Below are 22,901 nucleotides of genomic sequence, written 5' to 3' on the forward strand. Positions count from 1 at the left end.
CCAAACTCATGCTTTACGTCATGGCAGCTATAGTACAGTGCGTCACCTTTAGGTGTTGTTGTGACGCCTTTCCCAATCCATCGTATTTCCTGTATGGCAGTAATATCGGTCTTGTACTTTTCAAGTACGTCTGCCAATGCGAAGACTGCACCTTCTCTATAAAGAGTGCGAACATTCCAGGTGCAGATTCGCAGATCATGGTCCTTAAAACGTTTGCGGGGTTCGTCAACTTTAGAGGGGTTTGTTTTTCTTTTCTTTCGTTTTTTCATAGTAGGCTGTTTTTTCTAGGGGAGGGTTACTAACCCGACGCCCAAACCCAAGTTTTTAACGTTCTTATGGGTGAACGCGCGGCACATGTTAGCTCACTACCTTTAACGGGTGTTAAAGGCAGTTCCCCAGGTGACACCACGGGGAGGTCAGTGTCCACTTGGGATGAAAGAGGGACCAAGATAAATCCTGGGCTTTGCCATGTTAAAACCGGTCAGGACCGTTCCTTGGTATCTTCCATCCCCTACGTCACCCGGAACGGGACGGATACAAAAGTATATATGGGCAGAAAGAGGACACTCTCTGGCATCTCTATGAGAAAAGGGAACTTTGTTTCAAGCTATTCCCTAAAAGTTCTAGTCAACTAAATTTAGAATTTCACTAAATTTCAAAGGTACTTACCAGGTCTAAAACCGTATTAGTATGACCCGATTATGTTATTGATCATGAGTTTTCAACGTTCACACAGTACACTCGACAGTACTTTGTATGCGATTGGGAGCAGACATATGCCTCTGTAGTTTGGACACCCCGACTTGTCTCCTTTCTTGTGTACGGGACATAGGAGGCTGAGGTTCCAATCGTTGGGTATGCTCTCTTCCTGCCAAATTTCGGTAATTAACTGATACATACTCCTTATCAGCATTTCGCCACCGGTCTTGCCAGTTCGGCGGGCAGCCCATCAGCTCCTGCTGCTTTATTGTTTTTCAGCCGATTAATTGCTGTCATGACCTCGCTTTGGCTAGGTAGAAGACATTCAACGTAGTCGTTTGCGATTGGTTCTGGTGTATCTTCATCGCCGCCCATATTCGATACTAAGAGCTTCCAGATCCTCAGTACGCTATCTGTATCAGTTACCAGATTCCCTTCATGATCTTTGCAGGAGAATGTGCCTGCACCATACCCTTCAGTCTGGTGTTTTACACTCTGGTAAAATTTGCGGACTTCATTCTGACTCCTTAACATCTCGTGTTTCTCACGCTCACGTTTTTCTTGCTCTTTCTTTTTCCTTCTGAAAATACGCTTCTCCTCTCTCCTCTTCTCCCGATATTTTCTTTCGCGCTTCGTGTTGCTACTGAATGCAGGGTTGCTCTGTATGCCGCGTTCTTTTCTTCAGTAGCCTTACGGCACTCCTGATCGTACCATATATTTTTAGGTGGTGGTTTTTGGTACCCAAATCACAGATTTTGCGGCAGTTTGAAGTGAGTGGGTTATTCTTCGCCACCGCGCTTCCACATTATCGGGACAAGCAGTTCCGTCTTCCAGCATGTGAGTCAGTTGAGCGGAATAGGCTTGTGCTATCTGTTGTGTTTGCAGCTTCTCGACATCCATCTTAATGTCATGGCCAGGGCAGCGGTCATATGCTCTCTCTAGGCGCTCTTAGAATATATCCTTGGTCTGTTCATCTTTCTCTTCGGTCGGGGCATGGGCGCCGATGAGACTGATGTTAAAAAACTTTGCTTTTATTCGGATTGTGGCAATTCTCTCATCAGCAGGAGTGAAGCTGGAGACGAGATTTTTAAGCCTCCTATTTACCATAAATCCTACACCTAGCTCATGTTTCTTTTCATGGCAGCTATAATACAGTGCGTAATCGTTTGTTATTTTTACGTCTGCGCGGTTCCATCGCACTTCCTGTAAGGCGATAATATCAGCTTTGTACTTGCCAAGTATATCCGCCAGTGCGCAAATTGCACCTGCTCTGTAGAGAGTCCTGACATTGCAGGTGCAGATTCGCAGATCATGGTCCTTAAAACGTTTGCGGGGTTCGTCAACTTTTGAGGGGTTTGCTTTTCTTCTTTTTCTTTGTTTTTTCATAGTAGGCGGTGTTTTGACGCCCAACCCAAGTTTTTAACGTTATTATCAATCGGTGACGACAAAAAGTTGCAGTTTTGGGATAAATAAATATCGAAACACATGTCCTGTGTTTCGAAGAAAATTTCAAAACAATCCTGGAACCGACCTAAAACTGCACTAAAGTGAAAATATTGAACCTCTTTGAGGGAGATACCGAAAGTAGTTGTCCCACATAATACTTCTTCGTACTTAATGTACACGGTGCTCTTGAACCAACTTTTAATGAAAGGAGCTTACACCTGGGGTCTTTTTGCGGATTCTAAAAATTTGTGTGAGAGGTATCGGAAAAATTCTTCCAATACCATGTAAGCATGATATTAGAGAGTGTGACGAACAATGCAACATATTCTCGCTCCAACGAATCGACTGTATTTTTTACTTCACTTTGCGTCGTTTTCTTCACAATCCTTTCAATTCACCTCTAGCATTATCATTTCCAACAAAGACAAGAAATATAAATGCGAAGATGGAGAAACGGAAAACATAATAAAAGAAATCTACTGAGGGATAATTGCTTAAGTGATGTATGTCACAACAGTGCGTGCCGCAAAGAACTGATGGTTGACTCGTGTACTGACGCCATGAATGGTTACATTTCTAATGAGAATTATTGTTATATTTATTCCATTTGCAGAAAAAACAAAAATAATTTATCACCTTTTAGTGGAAAATAATTACATTCTCAAGGGGGAGAAAAGCAAATGAAAAGAAACCGCATTTTAATATTCAATTAGCTCAAATCGAATATGGGCTGGGTAGTAAATTTTAATTAAGCAGGCGTGTGCAACAAGATGAAGGTAATTGCAAGCTGACTGAAAACAACTTTACGATGTGTTTAATTCTTCACTTTATTTCTCTATCCGATTAAGTTAATCCCAAGGGAGAAGAATGAAAGAAAAAATTTGATGTGTGTTATATGAGGCAAAGTATATGAAAAAATCACATCTGACATTACAAGAAATCGTTGCCCTTTACTCTTACCCTTGTGTTGTGTATTTTTCACTACATAAAAAACATTGAAGGCAATGAGAAGGGACAGTGAGAATTCACACAAGATTTCACTTGGACTTGACTTGCATACTAATTGGACTTGTGGTAGAAAAAAATGAAAACGAACTTTGATGACACTTTAGTTATCTTACATGTCTCTGAACTGATTTTTCATTTACTTTCTTATGCATACGGATTATGTATTCATGTGTGTGTGTACGCTATACGCTCACATCTTTTCAAGATAAACAAAACTGCTTATGGTAATAGAAGCCACAGAATAGATTGTGCTTTACAGACATTCATACATATAATTCAAAAAAAAAAAAAAAAAACAAAGAAAAAAAGCAATCCATTCACGTGTTTCTCCTACTTCCACGTTATTTCAGTTCGTGTCTTTTTCGAAGAAAATTTTTAGAAAGTCTTTAAATTTCCTCGTTTTTAGGACTTCTATTGGACCCTCTTTCATCTCAAGTGGATACTGACCACCCCATGATGTCACCTGGTGAGCTATCTTTATCACCCATTAAATGTAGTGAGCTAACATGTGCCGCACGTTCAACCATAAGAACGATGAAAACTTGGGTTGGGCATCACCACTGTGCCCTTGAACTAAATTTAAATGAAAAGTGTTTACACCTGCGATGTTTTTGCACATTCTGAAACAACAATGCTCATAGATGAGAAACATCAAAAAACTAAAAAAACCGCCGGAGCGCTTTTTGAATTAATCGCGGTCAAAGTTCAATTTTTTAGGTTTATTTTAAATCTTTCGTGATTTAGCTTGGAAACCACAAGTCCTATCGAAATGGGGCTAAAGAAAATGTTGTAGCTAGGAAAATTGTCTAGAGAATTGACCTTTATGATTTGTTCCTAGGTTTTACCATCTTTAAGGGTCACATTTTTACCCGCAAGTCTAATCGAAATGCGGCTAAAGAACATGTTACAGACTTAATTCTCTACAAGATTAGATTTCCTAATTTTTTCCTAGTTTGTGCCATTTTTGAGATACATAAGTTTTGGCTGGGAAATTGCAGTTACAGTGTTTTATAAGGAGGTGATACAGTTTCAATTTCTACATCTCAGAAACGGTAAAATCTACGAAAATATCGTAAAGTTCAATCTTGTAGAGAATTTTCACTGCCAAAACATTTGTTTAGTCCCATTTCCATAGGACTTGAGGTTTCCAAGCAAAATTGTAAAACCCTAAAAAACGCTAAAAATGTGAATTTTGACCACGATTTGTTAAAAAGCCCTCCGGCGATTTTTTAGTTTTTTTGATTTTTCTCATCTATGAACATGGCAGTTTCAGCATAGAAAAACAACATACTATGAAAAACAAAAAAGATAAGAACAAGAAATCTCTCAAAATTTGATGACTCCCGCAAACATTTTAAGGACCATGATCTGTGAATCTGCACCTGGAATTCTCAGATTCTTACAGAGTAAGCCCAGTTTGCGCCGTGGCAGATCTACAAAGCTGATATTATCGCCCTAATCGGACAGTAAAGATCACGAACGATTACGTATTATAGCTGCCGTGAAACAAAAAAAAAACAAAAACAAAGTCCTCTAACATTAGTCCCATCTGCGACCTTGCCACGACCGAAGAGCAAGAGTAACATACCATAGATATATTCTACGAGTGCCTAGGGAGAGCTACTCTGGTCAGCACAATAATATTGTTCTAGAAGATTTTAATGCGAAGGAAAAAATCTTTGGCCTCACGGGCCATTGAAAGGGCAATGGCAAAGAATAGCCCACTCCCTTCAAACTGCCGCAAAATATATGCTTGGGTACCAAAAACTACCACCTTAGTATCTATGTTACGATCAGGTGTGTCGTAAGGCTACTGAAGAGAAAAATGCGGTATACAGGGTAACCCTGCAGTTAGTAGCAACACTAAGTTCCAAGGATAAACATAGGAAACCATAGTTTTTCGGCCAGTGGCTGTCAGCCCAGTATCAATCTTGTATTTCTACATAGGTTTCGTGCTGCTACAACAACAACATCAGAAAACAAGTGAGCCAAGGCTATAGTCGGGTCGGGGCCGACTATGTAATAACCTACACCACTACCCCCGTTCATAAGCTTTTGACTAATAAAATTCAAAATATTAAAATTGGGATAGCTTAACGCCTTTGCTCTGAATGGCTTCATTAACACAGGTCAATTTTTTTGAAACGCATTTAAGTGCATCGACAGTACAACCCAAATAAAAAATGGAAAAGTGGGATGTATGACAACCATCAATAGGCTTCTTTCTCTGTTAGACCCCCATCAACCCCCAAAATTTCGTGAGGATCCGATCAAAATTTCGTAGTGTGATTGCACAAAAATGGAAAAAGGGATGCATTACCGACTACTGCGATATCTCTGTTGTTTGACCACCTATGACAACCTACTTCACATCGTTGTAAAGGTGATATTTTCTACTTTCCTTGCCAGGTTTTGCTTTCGATATACCTCCTACAGAAGGGAGATATTAACTTTGAAATAAAACGTTGGTCTTTTTTCCAAATATTTTTTTCACATTCCCTGAATAATATTCGCCCATTATCAAAAATCAAAGGGGTTTTTCCTCTGTGGGACCTCCAATAACACCCAAAATTTCGTGGCGATCCAATTAAAATTGCGACCTGTAGCGTGATTTCCAAAAAAGTGGAAAAATTGATGTATTACCACTATTGCGATATCTCCGTTATTTGGATACCTACGCCAACCTGCTTTACATCATTGTAATGATGGGATTTTTTACTTTCATTGTCAGACTTTGCTTTTGGAAGGTCCCGAACCAAAGCTGTGATATTCGTCATTATTATTAAAATCTCAAAAATGAAAAGTTGTGTTCTATTAGCGGCTATTGCGATATCTTCGTTGTTTGACCACCTACGACAACCTACGTTGCAAAGGTGATATTTTCTACTTTCATTATCAGGTTTTGCTTTTGATATACCCCTTTTAGAAGCGGAGATATTCGCTTTGAAATAAAACGTTGACTTTTTCTCCAAATAAGTTTTTTCCCATTCCGACACCTGAATATTATCCGACCATCACCAAAATCAATAGGCTTCTTTCTCTGTAGGATCCCCATTAACCCCCAAAATTTTGTGACGATCCGATCAAAATTGCGACCTGTAGCGTGATTACAAAAAAAAATGAAAAAATGGGATGTATTGCCGACTATTGTGATATCTCCGTTATGTGGCCACCTACGCCAACCTACTTTGCATAACTGTAAAGATGGGATTTTCTACTTTCATAGTCGGACTTTGTTTTTAGAAGATCCCCAACCGAAGCTGTGATATTCGTCATTATTATTAAAATCGCAAAAATAAAAAATTGGGTTCTATTAGCGGCTATTGCGATATATTCGTTGTTTGATCACCTGTGAGAACCTAATTTACATCATTAGAAAGGCGATATTTTCTACTTTCATGGCCAGGTTCTGCTTTTGGTATACCCCATATTGAAGCTGAGATATTCGCTTTGGAAAAAAAACGTTGTCTTTTTCTCCAAATAAGTTGTTTGCCTATTACGACCCCTAAATATTATCCGACCATCACCAAAATCAATAGGCTTCTTCATCTGTGTGACCCCCATTAACCCTCAAAATTTCGTGACGATCCGATCAAAATTGCGACTTGTAGCGTGATTTCCAAAAAAGTGGAAAAATGGGATGTATTACCGACTATTGCGAAATCTCCGTTATTTGGTCACCTACGCCGACCTAGTTTACATCGTTGTAAAGATGGGATCTTCTACTTTCATAGCCAGGCTTTGCTTTTGGAAAGTCCCCAACCAAAGCTGTGATAATCGTCATTATAATTAAAATCGCAAAAATGAAAAGTTGGGTTTTATTTGCGACTATTGTGATATCTTCGTTGTTTGATCACCTACGAGAACCTACTTTACACCATTAGAAAGGCGATATTTTTTACTTTCATGGCCAGGTTCTGCTTTTGGTATACCCCGTATAGAAGCTGAGATATTCGCTTTGGAAAAAACGTTGTCTTTTTATCCACATAAGTTTTTTGCCCATTTCGACCCCTAAATATTATCCGACCATCACCAAAATCAATAGGCTTCTTCCCCTCCGGGATCCCCATCAACATCCAAAATTTCGTGACGATCCTATCAAAATTGCGACCTGTAGCGTGATTACAAGGTTTAGATGGACAGACGGACGGACACACATAGCCAGATCGACTCAGCACATCGAGACATTCATTTTGGTATATATAAGTATGGGTCTACGACCATTATTTCGATGCGTTACAAACTTTTTGGCCAAAACCAACTTATAATACCCTCCCCACATAGTGGTGTAGGGTATAAACACCTGACCATATTTTCAGAAGGAGGAAGAAAGAAAAGAAAAACGTGAGCGTTAGAAACTCGAGATGTACCGGAGTCAGAACGAAACCCGAAAATTCTACCGTAGTGTAAAACATCAGACTGAAGGGTGTGTGCAGGCACATCATCCTGAAAGGACGACAAAGGCAACCTCCTAACTGATACACATAGCGTACTGTGGTTCTGGTAGAGCAGTTCATCAAGGTTTTGGTATCGAATATAGGTGGTGATGAAGATAGTGTTTGAGTGTTTGCCACATAGAACAAAAAGGAAACAGGGGCTGATGGGTTGCCTGCTGAACTGTTCAAGACCTGTGGCAACATACTGATAAGGAGTATACATTAGTCATATATATATGTGTGAGTTGAAGAATGCATATCCAACGATTGAACCGTCAGTCTGATATGTGCCGTTTACAAGACAAGATGGTTCATGCCAAGTATAGATATATAAGTCTCCTACTCATTGCACGTAAATAAAGTACTGTCGAGCGTATAGTATGAACGGCTACAACTTAAGGTGAATAGAAGAATCGGGTCATACCAATCCCAGCAGAACTTTAAGGAAGGGGTTCCATGCGATGGCGAGATTTCACGGCATCTTTTGCATTGGTTCAAAAGATGTCGTGAAAGATCCGATCTTTACATTAGCACTTGAACCAATGCAAAGGAAGTCGTGAAAGATCCGATCTTTTCATCAGTATTTGAACCCATTCCATCGATCCAATAGATATGAATTTTGTGTTTTTATTTATACAAATTTTCTACATATATAAGATTAATTAATTAAAATAGGCTTTATGTTGTCGGAGACTCGAAACCACAACCAACGTTGTTAAAACTCTCGCCGTAATAATAATGTCATTGCAAATTGTTGGTGATAATGACATGCCAAAGCATAGGTGAAAATGACATGTCAAAGCATTGGTGAAAATGACATGTCAAAGCATTGGTGTAAATGACATGCTTTGGATCCAAAAATTAATAGCATCTTTTGGGATCCACGCTCGTATAAAATTCATCGAAGATGCTAAAAAGATGAAATGCCAGATCACTTCACCCATGATTGAATGGCATCTTTGGCATCGAACATTTTGCTGGGATGCGAATGTAGACATGGGAAATCTACAGTAGTCCACATCTTCCCACTACGACAAATCCTAAAGAAGACCGATGAAAAATTGATTGACACACACCACGTATTGAATGGAGCCAAAGGCGAATTATCACGAAATCGCTCTACAGACAACATTTATTGTTCAATCGCTGAAACAATTTTACCAGTTCATTTCTGTGGCTAAACAAGCAATCCTACAAAGATATATAAAATCCGGTCGGACTTTAGTATTAGCTATATATAGGGTCCATGGCCAGTGGCACGTGTTAACATATTCCGATTGTACTCAAACTTTGGCAATCTTAAAATCTAACAAAACTGAACACTTTAGGGGTGTGCCGCTTAAAAGAATCCGACATCGATTTTTTAAAACCACCATAATCGACATACAAAGATTTAATTTGATTGATGCACTCTAGCCGTGATTATCCACGTCGAAAGTTGTGAAAAATTATCGCACGAAAATGCAAAGTATTTTTTTCAAGTCACTGTAAACAATACAACGCATGATCGTATGTCAAACTGTCCAAAAACCGTTTGGGCTAAAAGCTGTTAAACTTTCCAAAAACAAAAAAATTTCAAATGACGTCTGGAAAAACCAGTATCGCTTAGACCAGAAAGTAAGCAGAAATTAAAATTGGTGGATACGACAGTGCGTTTTGAAGAAGTCATGAAATGTTGTGACCATAGAAAAAAAATATATTTTTTAAATTCATCAAATTTTAAAGAATACTTTAAAAATGTCTTTTAACTTTTCTCTTCCTTAATGTCTCTACTACCACCACCAGCATCATCATCAATGTTGCATGAAAAGCAAAAAAAAAGAGAGCTAACCTTTACCAAAAAAGGCGTTCACATTCCAATTGATAGATTTATCGTTTTCGATATCACTCAGCCATGACACTCGAATGAAATGCCAACAGCAATTTTCTCTCGTCTGATATCTGACGATGACAAGCACATCGTCGAGAGGCAGTTAGCCACAAAAAGTTCAAAGCGGAACATGTCAATGGTTTTGAATGATGAGACTGAAGTCATTTGGCGAATGATTCTCAATAAAAAAACAACAACTGGGGAAGACAATGAATATTTGTACACGTAAGAATGTCTACTTAGGATAGAGACAAGGACTTGGGGAAAAAGTCAATAATAATGAAAATAAGTAAATATGTAGTATTCCAACCTTTTAAGGAATCCTAGGTGCAAATTACAGGAAAATCTGAGGGAAAAATGAGACTAAAACGTCTTCGGGTGACAGTTTTAACTTTGCGAAGACACTAGACAGCTGCAACTTTACCAAAAAAGTTGTAGCAGGAAAATCTTAGGAAAAATTAGACTAAATTACAGGAAAATCTCAGGAAAAATGAGACTAAAGCGTCTTCGGGTGGCAGTTTTGGCTTTGCGAAGACACTAGACAGCTGCAACTTTACTAAAAACGTTGTAGCAGTCAGTACTCGTATTGCAGCAGTCGGTTCGATAGTGCTCGATACGCAGTGGTAATGTTTGGGTTGATGATACTTGGCCCCATAGTCGTGGAGATGATACTCAAAAATGCTGTGTGGATGGTACCCAAATGGTTGGGCCTTTGGTACAGTCCATATTTGAACCTAATCTAAGAAATATTACGTATTATTCTTATAAATAACACTGTGCAACACGACAATTATCCACCATATTCTTACACCGCAGCGTGATAAAAGACGAAAAAATAAAAGACACGTGTCTCGCCGTTTTTCCCTATCTCATCAACTTTCGCGGTTGTAGGCCTCCAAAAGTTTGAGGTTTTCATGTAAAAGGGGCAATTTTTCAAGACTATACCGTTAGGAATTTCGAATTTATCTCAGAAGAAAAGTTGTAGATCTTAAGGAACAAAAATCGTGAACCCATAAAATCCATCAAACTTCATATGCAATGTCAAAATCGCCAAGGTCAAATTTATTTTAAAATTTTTTCTCAGGATTTGGTCTGCAGCTATCAAACCGATCAAATTTGAAGCAAAGAACCAACTACAAAAACGTACCTCAGATACCAATAAACATCTTTCTAGAACATATGAACCCTGTATAGACTGTCCTTATAGCAGCGACGACCACAGAAATACAGCCAAAGCGAAAACATGTATGAACGTATGAGTGAAAAAAGCAACAACCACATTATGTTTTTGTTTGTTTTCATTCATTTACACTGTACGTGAGAGAGAAAAGCAAATGCAAAAACAACTCAGTGGGCGCCCTCACTATACGGTCTAAGCAAAGAAGCTTGACCCTTATAGGTCAAAATTACAAATGGGATTTTTATCCTGTTTTCTCTGGTTCTGGTCCACAGATACTAAACCGTTCAATATTCAAGAAAACAACCAACTGCAATAACGTAGCGAAGATACCAATGAACAAATTTCTGGAACATGCCGAATGTCTATGAACGGCTCTTAAAGGTGAAAATAGCAAAAAAACTCTTGAAAATATTCAATTTTTACACTTTTTTCCGATTCTGGTCCAAAGATACCCAACCGCCGAAAAATTAAGGATACCTTCAACTACAAAAATGTACCTAAGATTTCAATAAACAACTTTCTAGAACATATGAATATTCTAGGAATGATTCTTAGGGCTGAAATTCACGAACAATTAAATTATTTTTAACATTAACATTTAGTATCTGTGGACCAGAACCAGAAAAAACAGGATAAAAATCCCATTTGTTATTTTGACTTTTAAGAACCGTCTGTATAGGGATCGTATGTTCTAGAAAGATGTCTATTGGGCTGAAATTCACGAACAATTAAATTATTTTTAACATTAACATTTAGTATCTGTGAACCAGAACCAGAAAAAACAGGATAAAAATCCCATTTGTTATTTTGACTTTTAAGAACCGTCTGTATAGGGATCGTATGTTCTAGAAAGATGTGTATTGGGATCTGAGGTACATTTTTGGAGTTGGTAGTTTGCTTCAAATTTGATCGGTTTAATAGCTGTAGACCAAAACCCGAGAAAAAATTTTAACAGAAATTTGACCTTTGATGGATCATATGTGTTCACAATTTTTCTTCCTTAGGACAAGATCTACAACTTTGCCTTTGAGGTAATTTCGAAATTCATAACGGTTTGGAAGTTATAGTCTTGAAAAGTCACCATTTTTACATCAAAGCCTCAACCCTTTGGAGGCCTATAACCGCGAATGTTGATGAGATAGGGAAAAACGTCGAGACACGTGTCTTCTATTTGTTGGTCTTCTATCACAATGTGGAGTCAGAATATGGTTAATAAAACATGACTCAAAAAATTACACACAGTGTAATGCAGTACATATATTTTATTTAATTCTGCACAGCTTTGACAAAACCTCTTTGGTTTTGTAAATAATTTGCATGGTTACGTTTTAATTATTTCCCACAACTACAAACACCAGAGGAAACTGCATATCACTGCACCACACTACAACGTCAACACAAAGTCGTTTTCCAATTAAAATTTCTTTCCATGAATATTGAGTGAATGAATATTCAGCTGTTTCGCTGGAAAGAAATTATTCATTCAGTAAGAAAGTGGTGAAGGATCAGAACCAAAAGCAACACCACCAACTTTCAGTCACTGTCATTGTAGACAAGACATTCAGATATACGCGAAAAAGGAATGGCGGAAAACTTTTACGTGTTTTCTTGAATTCATTTCCTGTGCTATCTTTCACACTCACACAAACAAGCAGATAGCCCCAGAAAAGGAGACAAAGTAAAGGATTTGTTTGTCCCTTTGCCAAGACAACATTTTCTTAAATCTCAACATTGTCTACTTCTGCAGCTGTCCTTCGAACAACATCCAGCAGAGAAACAAATTCCTTTTAAAATTCATGTTGTGCTATAAATTTTATAAGGAATTCTTCTTTGCAGAATTTAAAGAACAAGCGGGTGTTTGCTATTTGGTTTTGTAAGCAAGTACTTTTTTATTGCAAAGTATGTTTGTTTGCTTGAGGAAAGCATTTTCTTCTCCCTACCCTTGTTTCCTTTATGGAGTGAGGAGGATAGTATGCACAACCAGCAATACCAATAAATTTTCCAAAGAATGCAAGTTAATATAGCAAATTATAAAATTAGTTTGTCATTTGTCATGGAGACCGCATTTAATTCGCTTGAAGGAGAACGATGACATTGGAAAGTCGAAGAATCACAGAAATTGGATGCCACAAACGCATGCCAAATTTACTACGATTATTAATGCCTTTTTTACGGAAATAATTTATTGAGGCTGGTTTCAATACGGTAGAAGTTAAACGATTTTGGGAAATATACATGGATGATGAAACGATTCTGATTGGATCTAAAGAAAGGAACAATTCTGATCGAGGACCTACTGCATGAAAAGCCGAGAAAAACTTTTTCTGCCACTATGCCTAGAAGTAGGACAAGGACGAGATAATAAAGATATATTTTACTATACTGTTTTCCTAGCCATAGCATTTAGCCTTTAGGCTAAAGGGGTGCAACGGTAGTATGCGTCCTCGTGATGCATCATGGATAACGCTAAATGAACTACACTAAGACCTCGCTTTGCGTCGTTTCAGTTTGCGTTGTTTTCGAAGTTGCGTCGTTGCTTAGTTAATACCAATTTTCACTCTGCGTCGTTCGATTTTCGATGTTGCGTTGTTTTAAATTTGAGTGACTAATTTTTTATACCCTCCACCAAAATTTGGAGGGTATATAAGATTTGTTTATTCGATTGTAACGCATTGAAATAACCATTTGTGACCCTATAAAATAGGTATATACATATATTATTGGTCAGCGTAAAATTCTAAGTTTATTTAGCCATGTCCGTCCGTCTGTTGTAATCCGCTATCTTCGAATGATTTGAGATAGAGGACTGTAATTTTGCCCACATATGAATTTGGTCTGAACTTACATCAAATTCAAAGATGGGCTACATCAGTCCACGTTTTACTAAAACCCCGATATAACGGTCCCGCCAATTTCAGTTGTTTTTACCTTTTTAGCAACATTTTCAGAGCGAATTAGATTAATTTGCCATTTAGTTCTCCCAGTGATGTAGAAACTTGGTCCATGTTTTGTTATAGCCCTCACGAAGCTTTATCTAAATTTTCTAGCCGAATTAGACTAACATAGCTATCATTTGGCGTTTAAGGTTCCTAGTGTTTAAGTAATTTCTCCACCTAAAATTGTAAGCATAAGAAAAAATAGTGTTGTTCTAGCCTGGAACCTATCTCCGAACTTAACATGGTTTTCCATAGAAAATCTTAATTCGCTTTGCGTCGTTTCACTTTGAGTCGTGTTTTTTTGGAACGTATCTACGACGCAAAGCGAGGTCTTGGTGTACAGCGAATCGGAGGCCGACTAATTTATGTTGACTCTAACAAAAACTGAAATTAACTTTCTGACCTTCGTAATCTAGAAGAAAGCCCAAATTATCACATCAACAGAAAGAAATATACACACGTCTCCGATCCCTGGAATAAATACCATTATATAATTGTTCCACAAACATCACATAAGGGACAAGGGCGACTTCACTCATATCAATGAGTGCACCCCGATTCATATTAGCTTAATGATATGGGACCTACAGTTTATTGCCGAGTCCGAACGGTGTGTCTAAGACACCACTCTTGTGGAGAAGTTTAAAATAAATACCATTATTACCATTAAAATAACTTGAGCACCTCTTCGGATCAGGCTACACAACGTCACCAAACGTGACTAAGGTCCTATCTTCTTTCTTTCCAGGATTCGATAGTTGAAATGTTGCAACTCTTCAGATTATTTTGCCATGTTCTCCGCTTATTCTCACTTACCTGTTAACATCCAGGGTCAGCCTCCTTACTCTGGGGTCACTGGGGTTGATTCGACGAAGCTCATCACGCTCTTTCGCATATTTCGTCTCCTAGCAGCATGTATATAGCGAGTACAGCAGCAGTAATGTTGTCTCAGATCTCTGAAACTGTGATTAGTGAAATCTCTGAAACTAAACCAATTAGCTTTTCCAAGATTGATGAAAGTGCGTCGTTCAGAGGTTCTGAAATCAGGCGGTCTGCTGATGGAAATGATCTAAGGGAAATGACGGGTTGTCAGTTGAATTCATGTAACACTCTCCGCTAATTTTGGTCTGTGGCGTCCTTTTTGAGCATGCAGAGCGTAGATCTATCAATCTGATCAGCCAGCACTTTACCACATGTGGTCATTCTCGAGGACTGTTATAGGGCCTATAACCTGGAGCACACCTATTTGTCGTAGCAATGTATACGTTAAGCAACTCTACCTCGGTAGTTCCACACCTGACCGCTACACCCATACAGGTACGGGTCATTAGAGTCAGGCTCAAGCTAGATAGGTATGTATTGAACATACTGTTGCAATAGGAAAGCTAATTCCCCAACTTCACTTCTGGTGCGATTCTTCCTCAATACGTTGTAAACATCACAACGTCGAGACCTTGATATTCCTGCGACTATTTCGTCGATACTACGTCGGAGTCAATTATAATTAAATTGCAAAGCACCTGAAACGCATCAGCCATCAACGTGGATTTAAGAAATTTCACAACACCACAATCGCCCTTTGTGACATCGCGACGAGTATATCGAATGGCTTGTACCAGACAAGACCAGCAGCTGGTATAGTAATGTCAGCTCTGGACTTGGCCAAGGCCTATGACGTGATGGACCATTCAGTCCTACTCGATTATGTCATAAACTCTACGCTACCAAATAGCATCACAATTACATCGGGCCGTAAATGTGGTAGAGACCACAACGCAAACTCAAACTTTGGAAGTGGCCTGCCAAATTCACTACCAACCTCTTGACGCCCTGGACAAATTAAATAAATGGCATTCAGAAGATCGCTGTCGGTGGAAGGCGATACCAACAGTTCAGAAGCCTAAAGTGCTAGGAGTAGTATTGGATAACCTTCTTACTTGTGTCAAACATGCCGCCCGCATGAAAGAATCAGGAATAAAGCTCTAGCTAGCTCCGATGGGGGCAAGGACAACTTATAGAGATATCAGCAAATTTTTGAGCGACACGCAGCGGAGTGGATTATACCAAATAATGCGCTACGCATCGCTACCAGATGTGTCCAGATGCCAATTACGGGTCATCTACATGAGCAGACGAGGTTACTGTCAGTGAGGCATGAACGAATCATAACGTATTGCACACCCGACAGTACCTTCTGGCATGCCAACAGCCTGGTCGTCCAAATCACCATATATCGATACAGGATCCATCACTAGGCACATCCGGATGGACTACAGATGCTACTTCCCGGACACCCATTATGTTATACTACCGGACATCAACCGACTGTCAATATCAACATCACTTAGACTATATAAGGAGGCTGCCCCATTAAGCTACTACAAGCTATAGCGTGAACAGAGTTCTACAGCAATATCCACCGAAAAATAGCTACCGCAAAATATTGGCTATTATATACGACAATCTTCTTGCAAAGAATTCCTTTGTATATCTGGTAAATATCAGAACAGGAAAAAGTCCTAAATGATCTCGTTGTTCCGGGTGACGTAGGGGATGAATGATACCAAGGAACGGTCTTGACCGGCTTTAATATGGCAAAGCCCAGGACTTATCTTGGTCCCTCATTCATCTCAAGTGGACACTGACCTCCCCGTGGTGTCACCTGGGGAGCTGCCTTTAACGGCCGTTAAAGGTAGTGAGCTAACATGTGCCCCGCATTCACCCATAAGAACGACAAAAACTTGGGTTGGGCTTTGGGCTAGTAACTCACCCCGTCAAAACAGCTTACTATGAAAAAACAAAGAAAAAGAAGAAAAACAAACCCTTCTAAAACTGAGGACTCCCGCAAACGTATTAAATACCATGATCTGCGAATATGCACCTGGAATGTCAGGACTCTTTACAGAATAGGTGCAGTTTACGCATTGGCGGATGTACTTGACAAGTACAATGGTGATATTATCGCCTTACAGGAAGTGCGATGGCATCGGGCAGACGTAAAGATCACAAACTATTACGCAATGTATTACAGCTGCCATGAAACGAAGCATGAGCTAGGTGTTGGATTCATGGTAAACCGGAGGCTTAAAAATCTTGTATCCAGTTTTACTCCGGTTGATGAGAGAATTGCCACTATCCGTATAAAAGCGAAGTTTTTTAACATCAGTCTCATCTGCGCCCATGCTCCGACCGAAGAAAAAGACGAACAGACCAAGGATATATTCTACGAGCACCTAGAGAGATATATGACCGCTGCCCTGGCCATGGCATTAAGATCGTTCTAGGAGATTTTAATGCTAAAATTGGAAGGGAAAATATATTCGGTCCCACGGTCGACAAATTCAGCCTTCATGAGGTAACATCCGCCAACGGAATGAGGCTGATTCATTTTGCAGCGGCAAAGAACATGGTAGTGAGCCAGATACCAGATACCAACACCTCGACATACACAAGACTACGTGGATATCCCCGGATGGGAAAACAAAAAATCAGATTGATCATGTTGTGATACATGGAAGACACTCGTCCAGTGTGTTAGATGTCCGATCGATTCGAGGTGCGAACATCGATTCGGACCATTTCCTTGTAGCAGCCAAGGTACGCACTCGTCTTAATATTGCGGCAAAAGTGCGATCTAACACAGGACGGAAGCAGCACAAGCCTACTCCACTCAACTGACTCGCATTCTGGAAAACAGCACTCCTTGTCCCGATAATGTAGAAGCACGTTGGCAACGAATAGCCCACTCCCTTCAGACTGCCGCAAAAACCATACTTGGGTACCAAAAACCTCCACCTAAAAATTGATCGTACGATCAGGAGTGTCGTAAAGCTACAGAAGAAAACAACGCGGCATATAGAGCAACACTGCATTCAGTAGCAACACGAAGAACGAAAGAAACCTATTGGGAGAAGAGGAGAGAGGAAAAGCGTATTTTTAGGAAAAAAAGAAGTAGCAAGAAAAACGTGAGCATGAGAAACTCGAGAAGTTCAGAAAGTCAAAATTAAGTCCGACAATTTTACCAGAGTGTAAAACACCAGACTGAAGGATATGGTGCAGGCACATTCTCCTGCAAAGATGACCAAGGGAATCTGGTAACTGATACAGATAGCGTACTAAGGATCTGGAAGGATCACTTTATGAAGCTTTTGGTATCGAATATGGATGGCGATGAAAATACCCCAGAACCAATCGTAAATGATAATGTTGAATGTCTACGGCTGAAAAACAATAAGGCAGCATAAGCTGATGGACTTCCCGTCGAATTGTTCAAGACCGGTAGCTAAATGCTGTTAAGGAGTTGCTAATTTGCGAAATTTGGCAGGAAGAAAGCATACCCAACGAACGTATGAACCACGAGCTATACCAGCCGACCGACAACGATATAGTAAAACGTATTGAACTACAATGATTGCGTTGGCTTGGCATTGTCAGCAGGATGGATAAAGATGCTCCCGCCAAAAAGGCATTTGAATACGAGCCACTCGAATGTATACGCCTCAAGGGAAGGCCAAAACTCCGATAAGAAGACCAACTTGAAGAAGATATCACGAAACATGGCGTCCAAAATTGGAGCAGTAAGGCAAAATTCTTCCAAACATACTTGGTCCAAAAATATTATTGGGATAAGGCACATTTTTAATCGTATCAAATGGTAAATACGTGCTGAGAGTATAAAGAGTCAAAGTATATTTGCATTATTTAAATATTTATTATATTCCCTATCTCAAAATTCCTCGTTAATATTGAACAAAATATACTTTGCGACCATTTAACTTTTGTAATTGACGATAACTATTTTCCAATAACTGTCCATGTTCATCTAGGACAAAGCGAAATAATACCAACTCTTGAGGATTTATGTCAAGAGGTTTATCATAAATAATCCAGGTTACAGCTTCTGAACAAGGTGGTGTGGTCAATGATCCAAGATAGCTATAAAAAGAACCTTTATTTAAATTTGCCAGGCCACCAAATAAATTGGCTAATTGGAAATTTTCCAGCTTAAAATGTGAGTTGGGTAATGGTGGTACTGCCGCACTAATGTTTCTCAATGCAGATGACAACTTGGAAGCATCTGTACGATAGAAAGCGGTTACCACAACAACGCCATCAGGATTTTCTAAAGCCTCATTGATATCCGAATATTTGGTGTTGTAATGAACGGCATGTACCTCGGCTGCATACTGTTTGCCATTAACCCAATGCTCCGCACCTTCACTATCATCTACACCCCAGTGAAAGTGGACATTGTCAAATTCATAGCTAGCACCTAGGGGTACGGGACCACCAGTTATTGTGGGCTTATTCACTGCACCTTTTAGGCGTACTTCGATTCCATGTCCATTATTATTAATGCTAGCTTTATGGGTTACCTCATAATTGCTAAATTTCATAACGGGGGTTATTTTAAGAAGTGCCTGAAAACTTTAAATAAAATAGCAATCATTTAGAATATAGAAAACAACAATACCTCATTTGTGTGGAAGGCAATTGGAGATTGCCTTTTAGCAGAACCACAGCTAGGATATAATTTGGCCCATTTATCCTGTTCCTTAAAGTTCCAAGCTAAGGAGAATGATGGAAATTTGTGTTATAAATGGAAATTTGTCTTATAAAAGTGAAAGCAGAAAAATAAAATACTTACCCACCACACTACAGATATAGATGAGCAAAAACCAAACCCTTAGCATTTTGTTTTCAGTTTCAACTTTACAGATCGTAATCTCAATAGCGTCTGAGAATAATGAAGATTTAATTACACTAACGTTACCTTAGTTCTATGTCATTCAAATGTAAATACAATTAAATCGGAAAGGGCTTTGTTTGACTGAAACAAACTGAACAATAACCCTAATGTAATAATCTATTGAAATATATAAAATGAACCAAATAAAAACAGATATCTCTGAGGTAATTGGTATGCTATTACATTATAAGTTCGGCTTGTACCCTACACCACTTCGAATGGAGTAAAAATTTAAAAAGAATGGACCTTACTGTACTATGAACAGATACCAAATTTAACAAGTATGAAAGTATCAGTCGACTTTGCCGACACAGATATACCCTTGTGTGAATTTAAACTTTCATCTATTGAGGATATCGAATCTAATACAAGCTACCCAAATGTTGTTGTCCTTTTTTGAAGTATAAACTTGCCGACAAAAAATATGGTTGGTTTAATGCTTAAAAGTGTTGCGGAGGATGTACTTGGACCCACATAGTCCATTGTGGAAGTGGATCTTATTTTGGGAGTCATTCCATTCGATAGATATTGTGACCACCAGTCACTTCAGTTGGTCACTGTTTAACTTAGAGGTTTTGAACAACTATGTAAGGAAGCATGGACTTGCTCACGAAAAACGCTTAAACCGGACCACAATCAGTAGCATCGGTAAAATGTAAAAAGAGGATCTTCGAACAGTTCCTAAACTGCACCTAAAAAAGGTTGAACTTTTGTGGGGGTGGTCCCTAAGGAGAAGACCGGTATGGACTATATCGGAGGTAAAACTAGATTTGGGAAAATATTACACTGTGTGACAAAAAAACGAATGCAAAGGTTATAGTCGGACAGGGCCGACCATGTGATATTAGCTTTCATCAAATAAGCTTTCATCAAATCAAAATTCCTTTATGGAACAAATAAACTTATTGCAAGATAGAAGTGAGAAAAAGCTATAGTCGGTACGGGGCCGACTATGTGATACCCTACACCACTACATATGTGCATTATCTTTTCACTCGAAAAAATTTCTTTTAAGGAGATACGAAAGGAGATAATTAAAATCGCAAATATGAAAAGTTGGATTTTATTTGCGACTATTGTGATATCTTCGTTGTTTGATCACCTACGAGAATCTACTTAACATCATTAGAATGGTAATATTTTCTACTTTCATCGTCAGGTTTTGCTTTTGGTATGCTCCTTATAAAAGCTGAGATATTCGCTATGAAAATAAAACATTTTCTTTTATCCAAATAAGTTTTTTCCCCTTCCGACCCCTTAAATATTATCCGACCATCACCAAAATCAATAGCCTACTTCCCATCCGGGACCCCCATCAACATCCATAATTTCGTGGCGATTCGATCAAAATTGCGGATGGACGGACGGACGGACACACTTAGCCAGATCAACTCAGCTCGTCGAGACATTAATTTTGATATATATAAGTAGGGGTCTACGACCATTATTTCGATGCGTTACAAACTTTTTGGCCAAAACCAACTTATAATACCCTCCACACATAGTGGTGTCGGGTATAATGACAAGGAAAGTTTAGTAGATTATGAAAGTAGAGTAAAAAATATGAGATACGTCTATCGGCGTTTTTAATGTTTACATCGGAAAGTAACCAAAGTAGGCAAGGCAATTTCCGCCTATTTCTAGTTTTTTTTTTCGAAATATTCGATTTAAGATATTATGGAATCTGTACAATTTGCGAGAGATGACGTCAAAGACAAAAATATTCTTCGTCAAATTTCACTATGGGTCACTAAAAAAATGAAATGTCTATTCACATTATATATCATAAAAATATCAGTATCAATTTTGCTGAAAAAACATGAAAATATTGCCCAATTTTTTTTTATGAAATTTTTTTTCCTTCTTTTTTCGAGTTGATACATGAAAGTAATACGAAACTTGGTTCTAGGTGAGAAGTGTCAAAAGATGAAAAATTGTACAAAAAATATCACTGTGAGTTTCAGAATAAACCATATATCTAAGTACACTATATCCTTAAGTAAATTAGATTACAAATGTATATACATTAGGGTGAGGTTATGTGTTTCAATTTTGGACGGTTAATTTTACATAATTATAATTCCACACTGGATCAAAATCTAGCAAAATCCTTTTCTTTTTGGGAGTAAATGTTGTGTAGATTTTTTTATCTTTCGACACCTTTCACCTAGAAACAAGTTTTATATTACTTGCATGTATCAACTCGAAAAAAGAAAGAAAAAAATTTCATCAAACATACTGGGAAATATTTTCATGTTTTTTCAGCAAAATTGATACTGCTATTTTTATGATATATAATGTAAATAGACATTTCATTTCCTTGGTGACCCATAATAAAATTTGACGAAGAATATTATTGACTTTGACGTCATCTCTCTCAAATTATGTTTTGTGTGACAATTTTGCATAAACTCAGATGAAGTCCGACTTTAATCCTTAAAATTGTTTTTAATTTTTAGACATTTGTGGCTATTAGACAAGATTTACAGATTTGGTGTATTCTGAAACCTTTGGAAAATATTTATGGCGAATAATTTCGTAGAATATTTGGATTTGATATGATCACATTTTAAAGGAGTTTTTGAAGGATTTTCGAAAAAGGAACAAAAAAGGCCCCTTTGATGAACCGTATGAGGGTAACAATCTTTAACAGAAATATTCCCTGCATCCTCCTCTTTAAAGTTGCCAAAGACACTATATACCTAAAATGCAATGATTCCATAATATCCTAACTCGAATATTTCGAAAAAAAAACTAGAAATGGGCGGAAATTGGCGCGAATACTTTGGTTACTTTCCCCCGTAAACTTTAAAAACGCCGATATACGTGTCTCATATTTTTAACTCTACTTTCATAATCGAATCGGATTTTCCCATCATTTTGAAAAATAATTAATTTTGTTGCACAGTGTTTTGAGATCCAAAGTTTGGACGGCGGCTCCGTTCAACAGGGGGAATTGGTAGCAGCTACCGGAATGTGCACACAGATAGTGCCCATATTAAAACTTAAACTAAATTTGGACAAAATATGACTAAGGCCAAATTTTGGAACGAATCGCTGATCCGCTCGAAAGTTATCGTGTGCTCCAGCCACTGCACATGGTATCATGGAGTTGTTTCCAGCTTTCGGGCTATTTGCTCAGGACGTATGGACTTGGCCCTGAAAAAACTTGCGCAACAAAAATCAAAGCGATTCGAGAGCAGTAGGCCTATTCTGTAATTTTTTAACAATCGTCGGATCGACAACGTTGTCGACACTAAAAATTGTTTGCAGTAACGATTGTGCTATTCTGTAAAAATGTAGACAAATTGTCTATAAACTTTCAAAAGCTTTCAATTTTGAATGTATTCATAAACAAAACATACACACAAACCAAAGGCCAATCCAATATTGAACATTTTTGTCGATTTTTTAACAACGACAATTTTGGTGTTGTTTCTATAATGACATTTTTAACAAAAGTTGTTAAAATTTGTTTACAGAATACAAAGGTTGTTAATTATGTTGTTAAAATGAGTTTCTCAAAAAAATAACAATATCGACTGTCGTTAAAAAGTTACAGAATAGGCCCACAGGT

General features: G+C 38.3%; 1 protein-coding gene across 1 annotated transcript in view; it reads right to left on the reverse strand.

Annotated features, from left to right (window-relative positions):
• The window catches only part of LOC141391420 (putative carbonic anhydrase 3), a 32,574-nt gene extending 13,215 nt beyond the window's left edge, over positions 1-19,359 (reverse strand). Inside the window, exons 1-3 of the mRNA XM_073964316.1 lie at positions 19,223-19,359; positions 19,049-19,143; positions 14,392-18,995 (exon numbers count right to left, since the gene is read on the reverse strand). Of these exons, the coding sequence (XP_073820417.1) occupies positions 18,315-18,995; positions 19,049-19,143; positions 19,223-19,268 (822 nt within the window). The 5' untranslated portion in view covers positions 19,269-19,359 and the 3' untranslated portion in view covers positions 14,392-18,314. The remainder of the gene's footprint in view (positions 1-14,391; positions 18,996-19,048; positions 19,144-19,222) is intronic.
• Positions 19,360-22,901: the final 3,542 nt, after the last annotated feature.

The sequence above is a fragment of the Musca autumnalis genome, unplaced genomic scaffold (assembly GCF_047663935.1).
Source record: "Musca autumnalis isolate F117 unplaced genomic scaffold, ASM4766393v1 scaffold_1, whole genome shotgun sequence".
Taxonomy (NCBI): Eukaryota; Metazoa; Arthropoda; class Insecta; order Diptera; family Muscidae; genus Musca; species Musca autumnalis.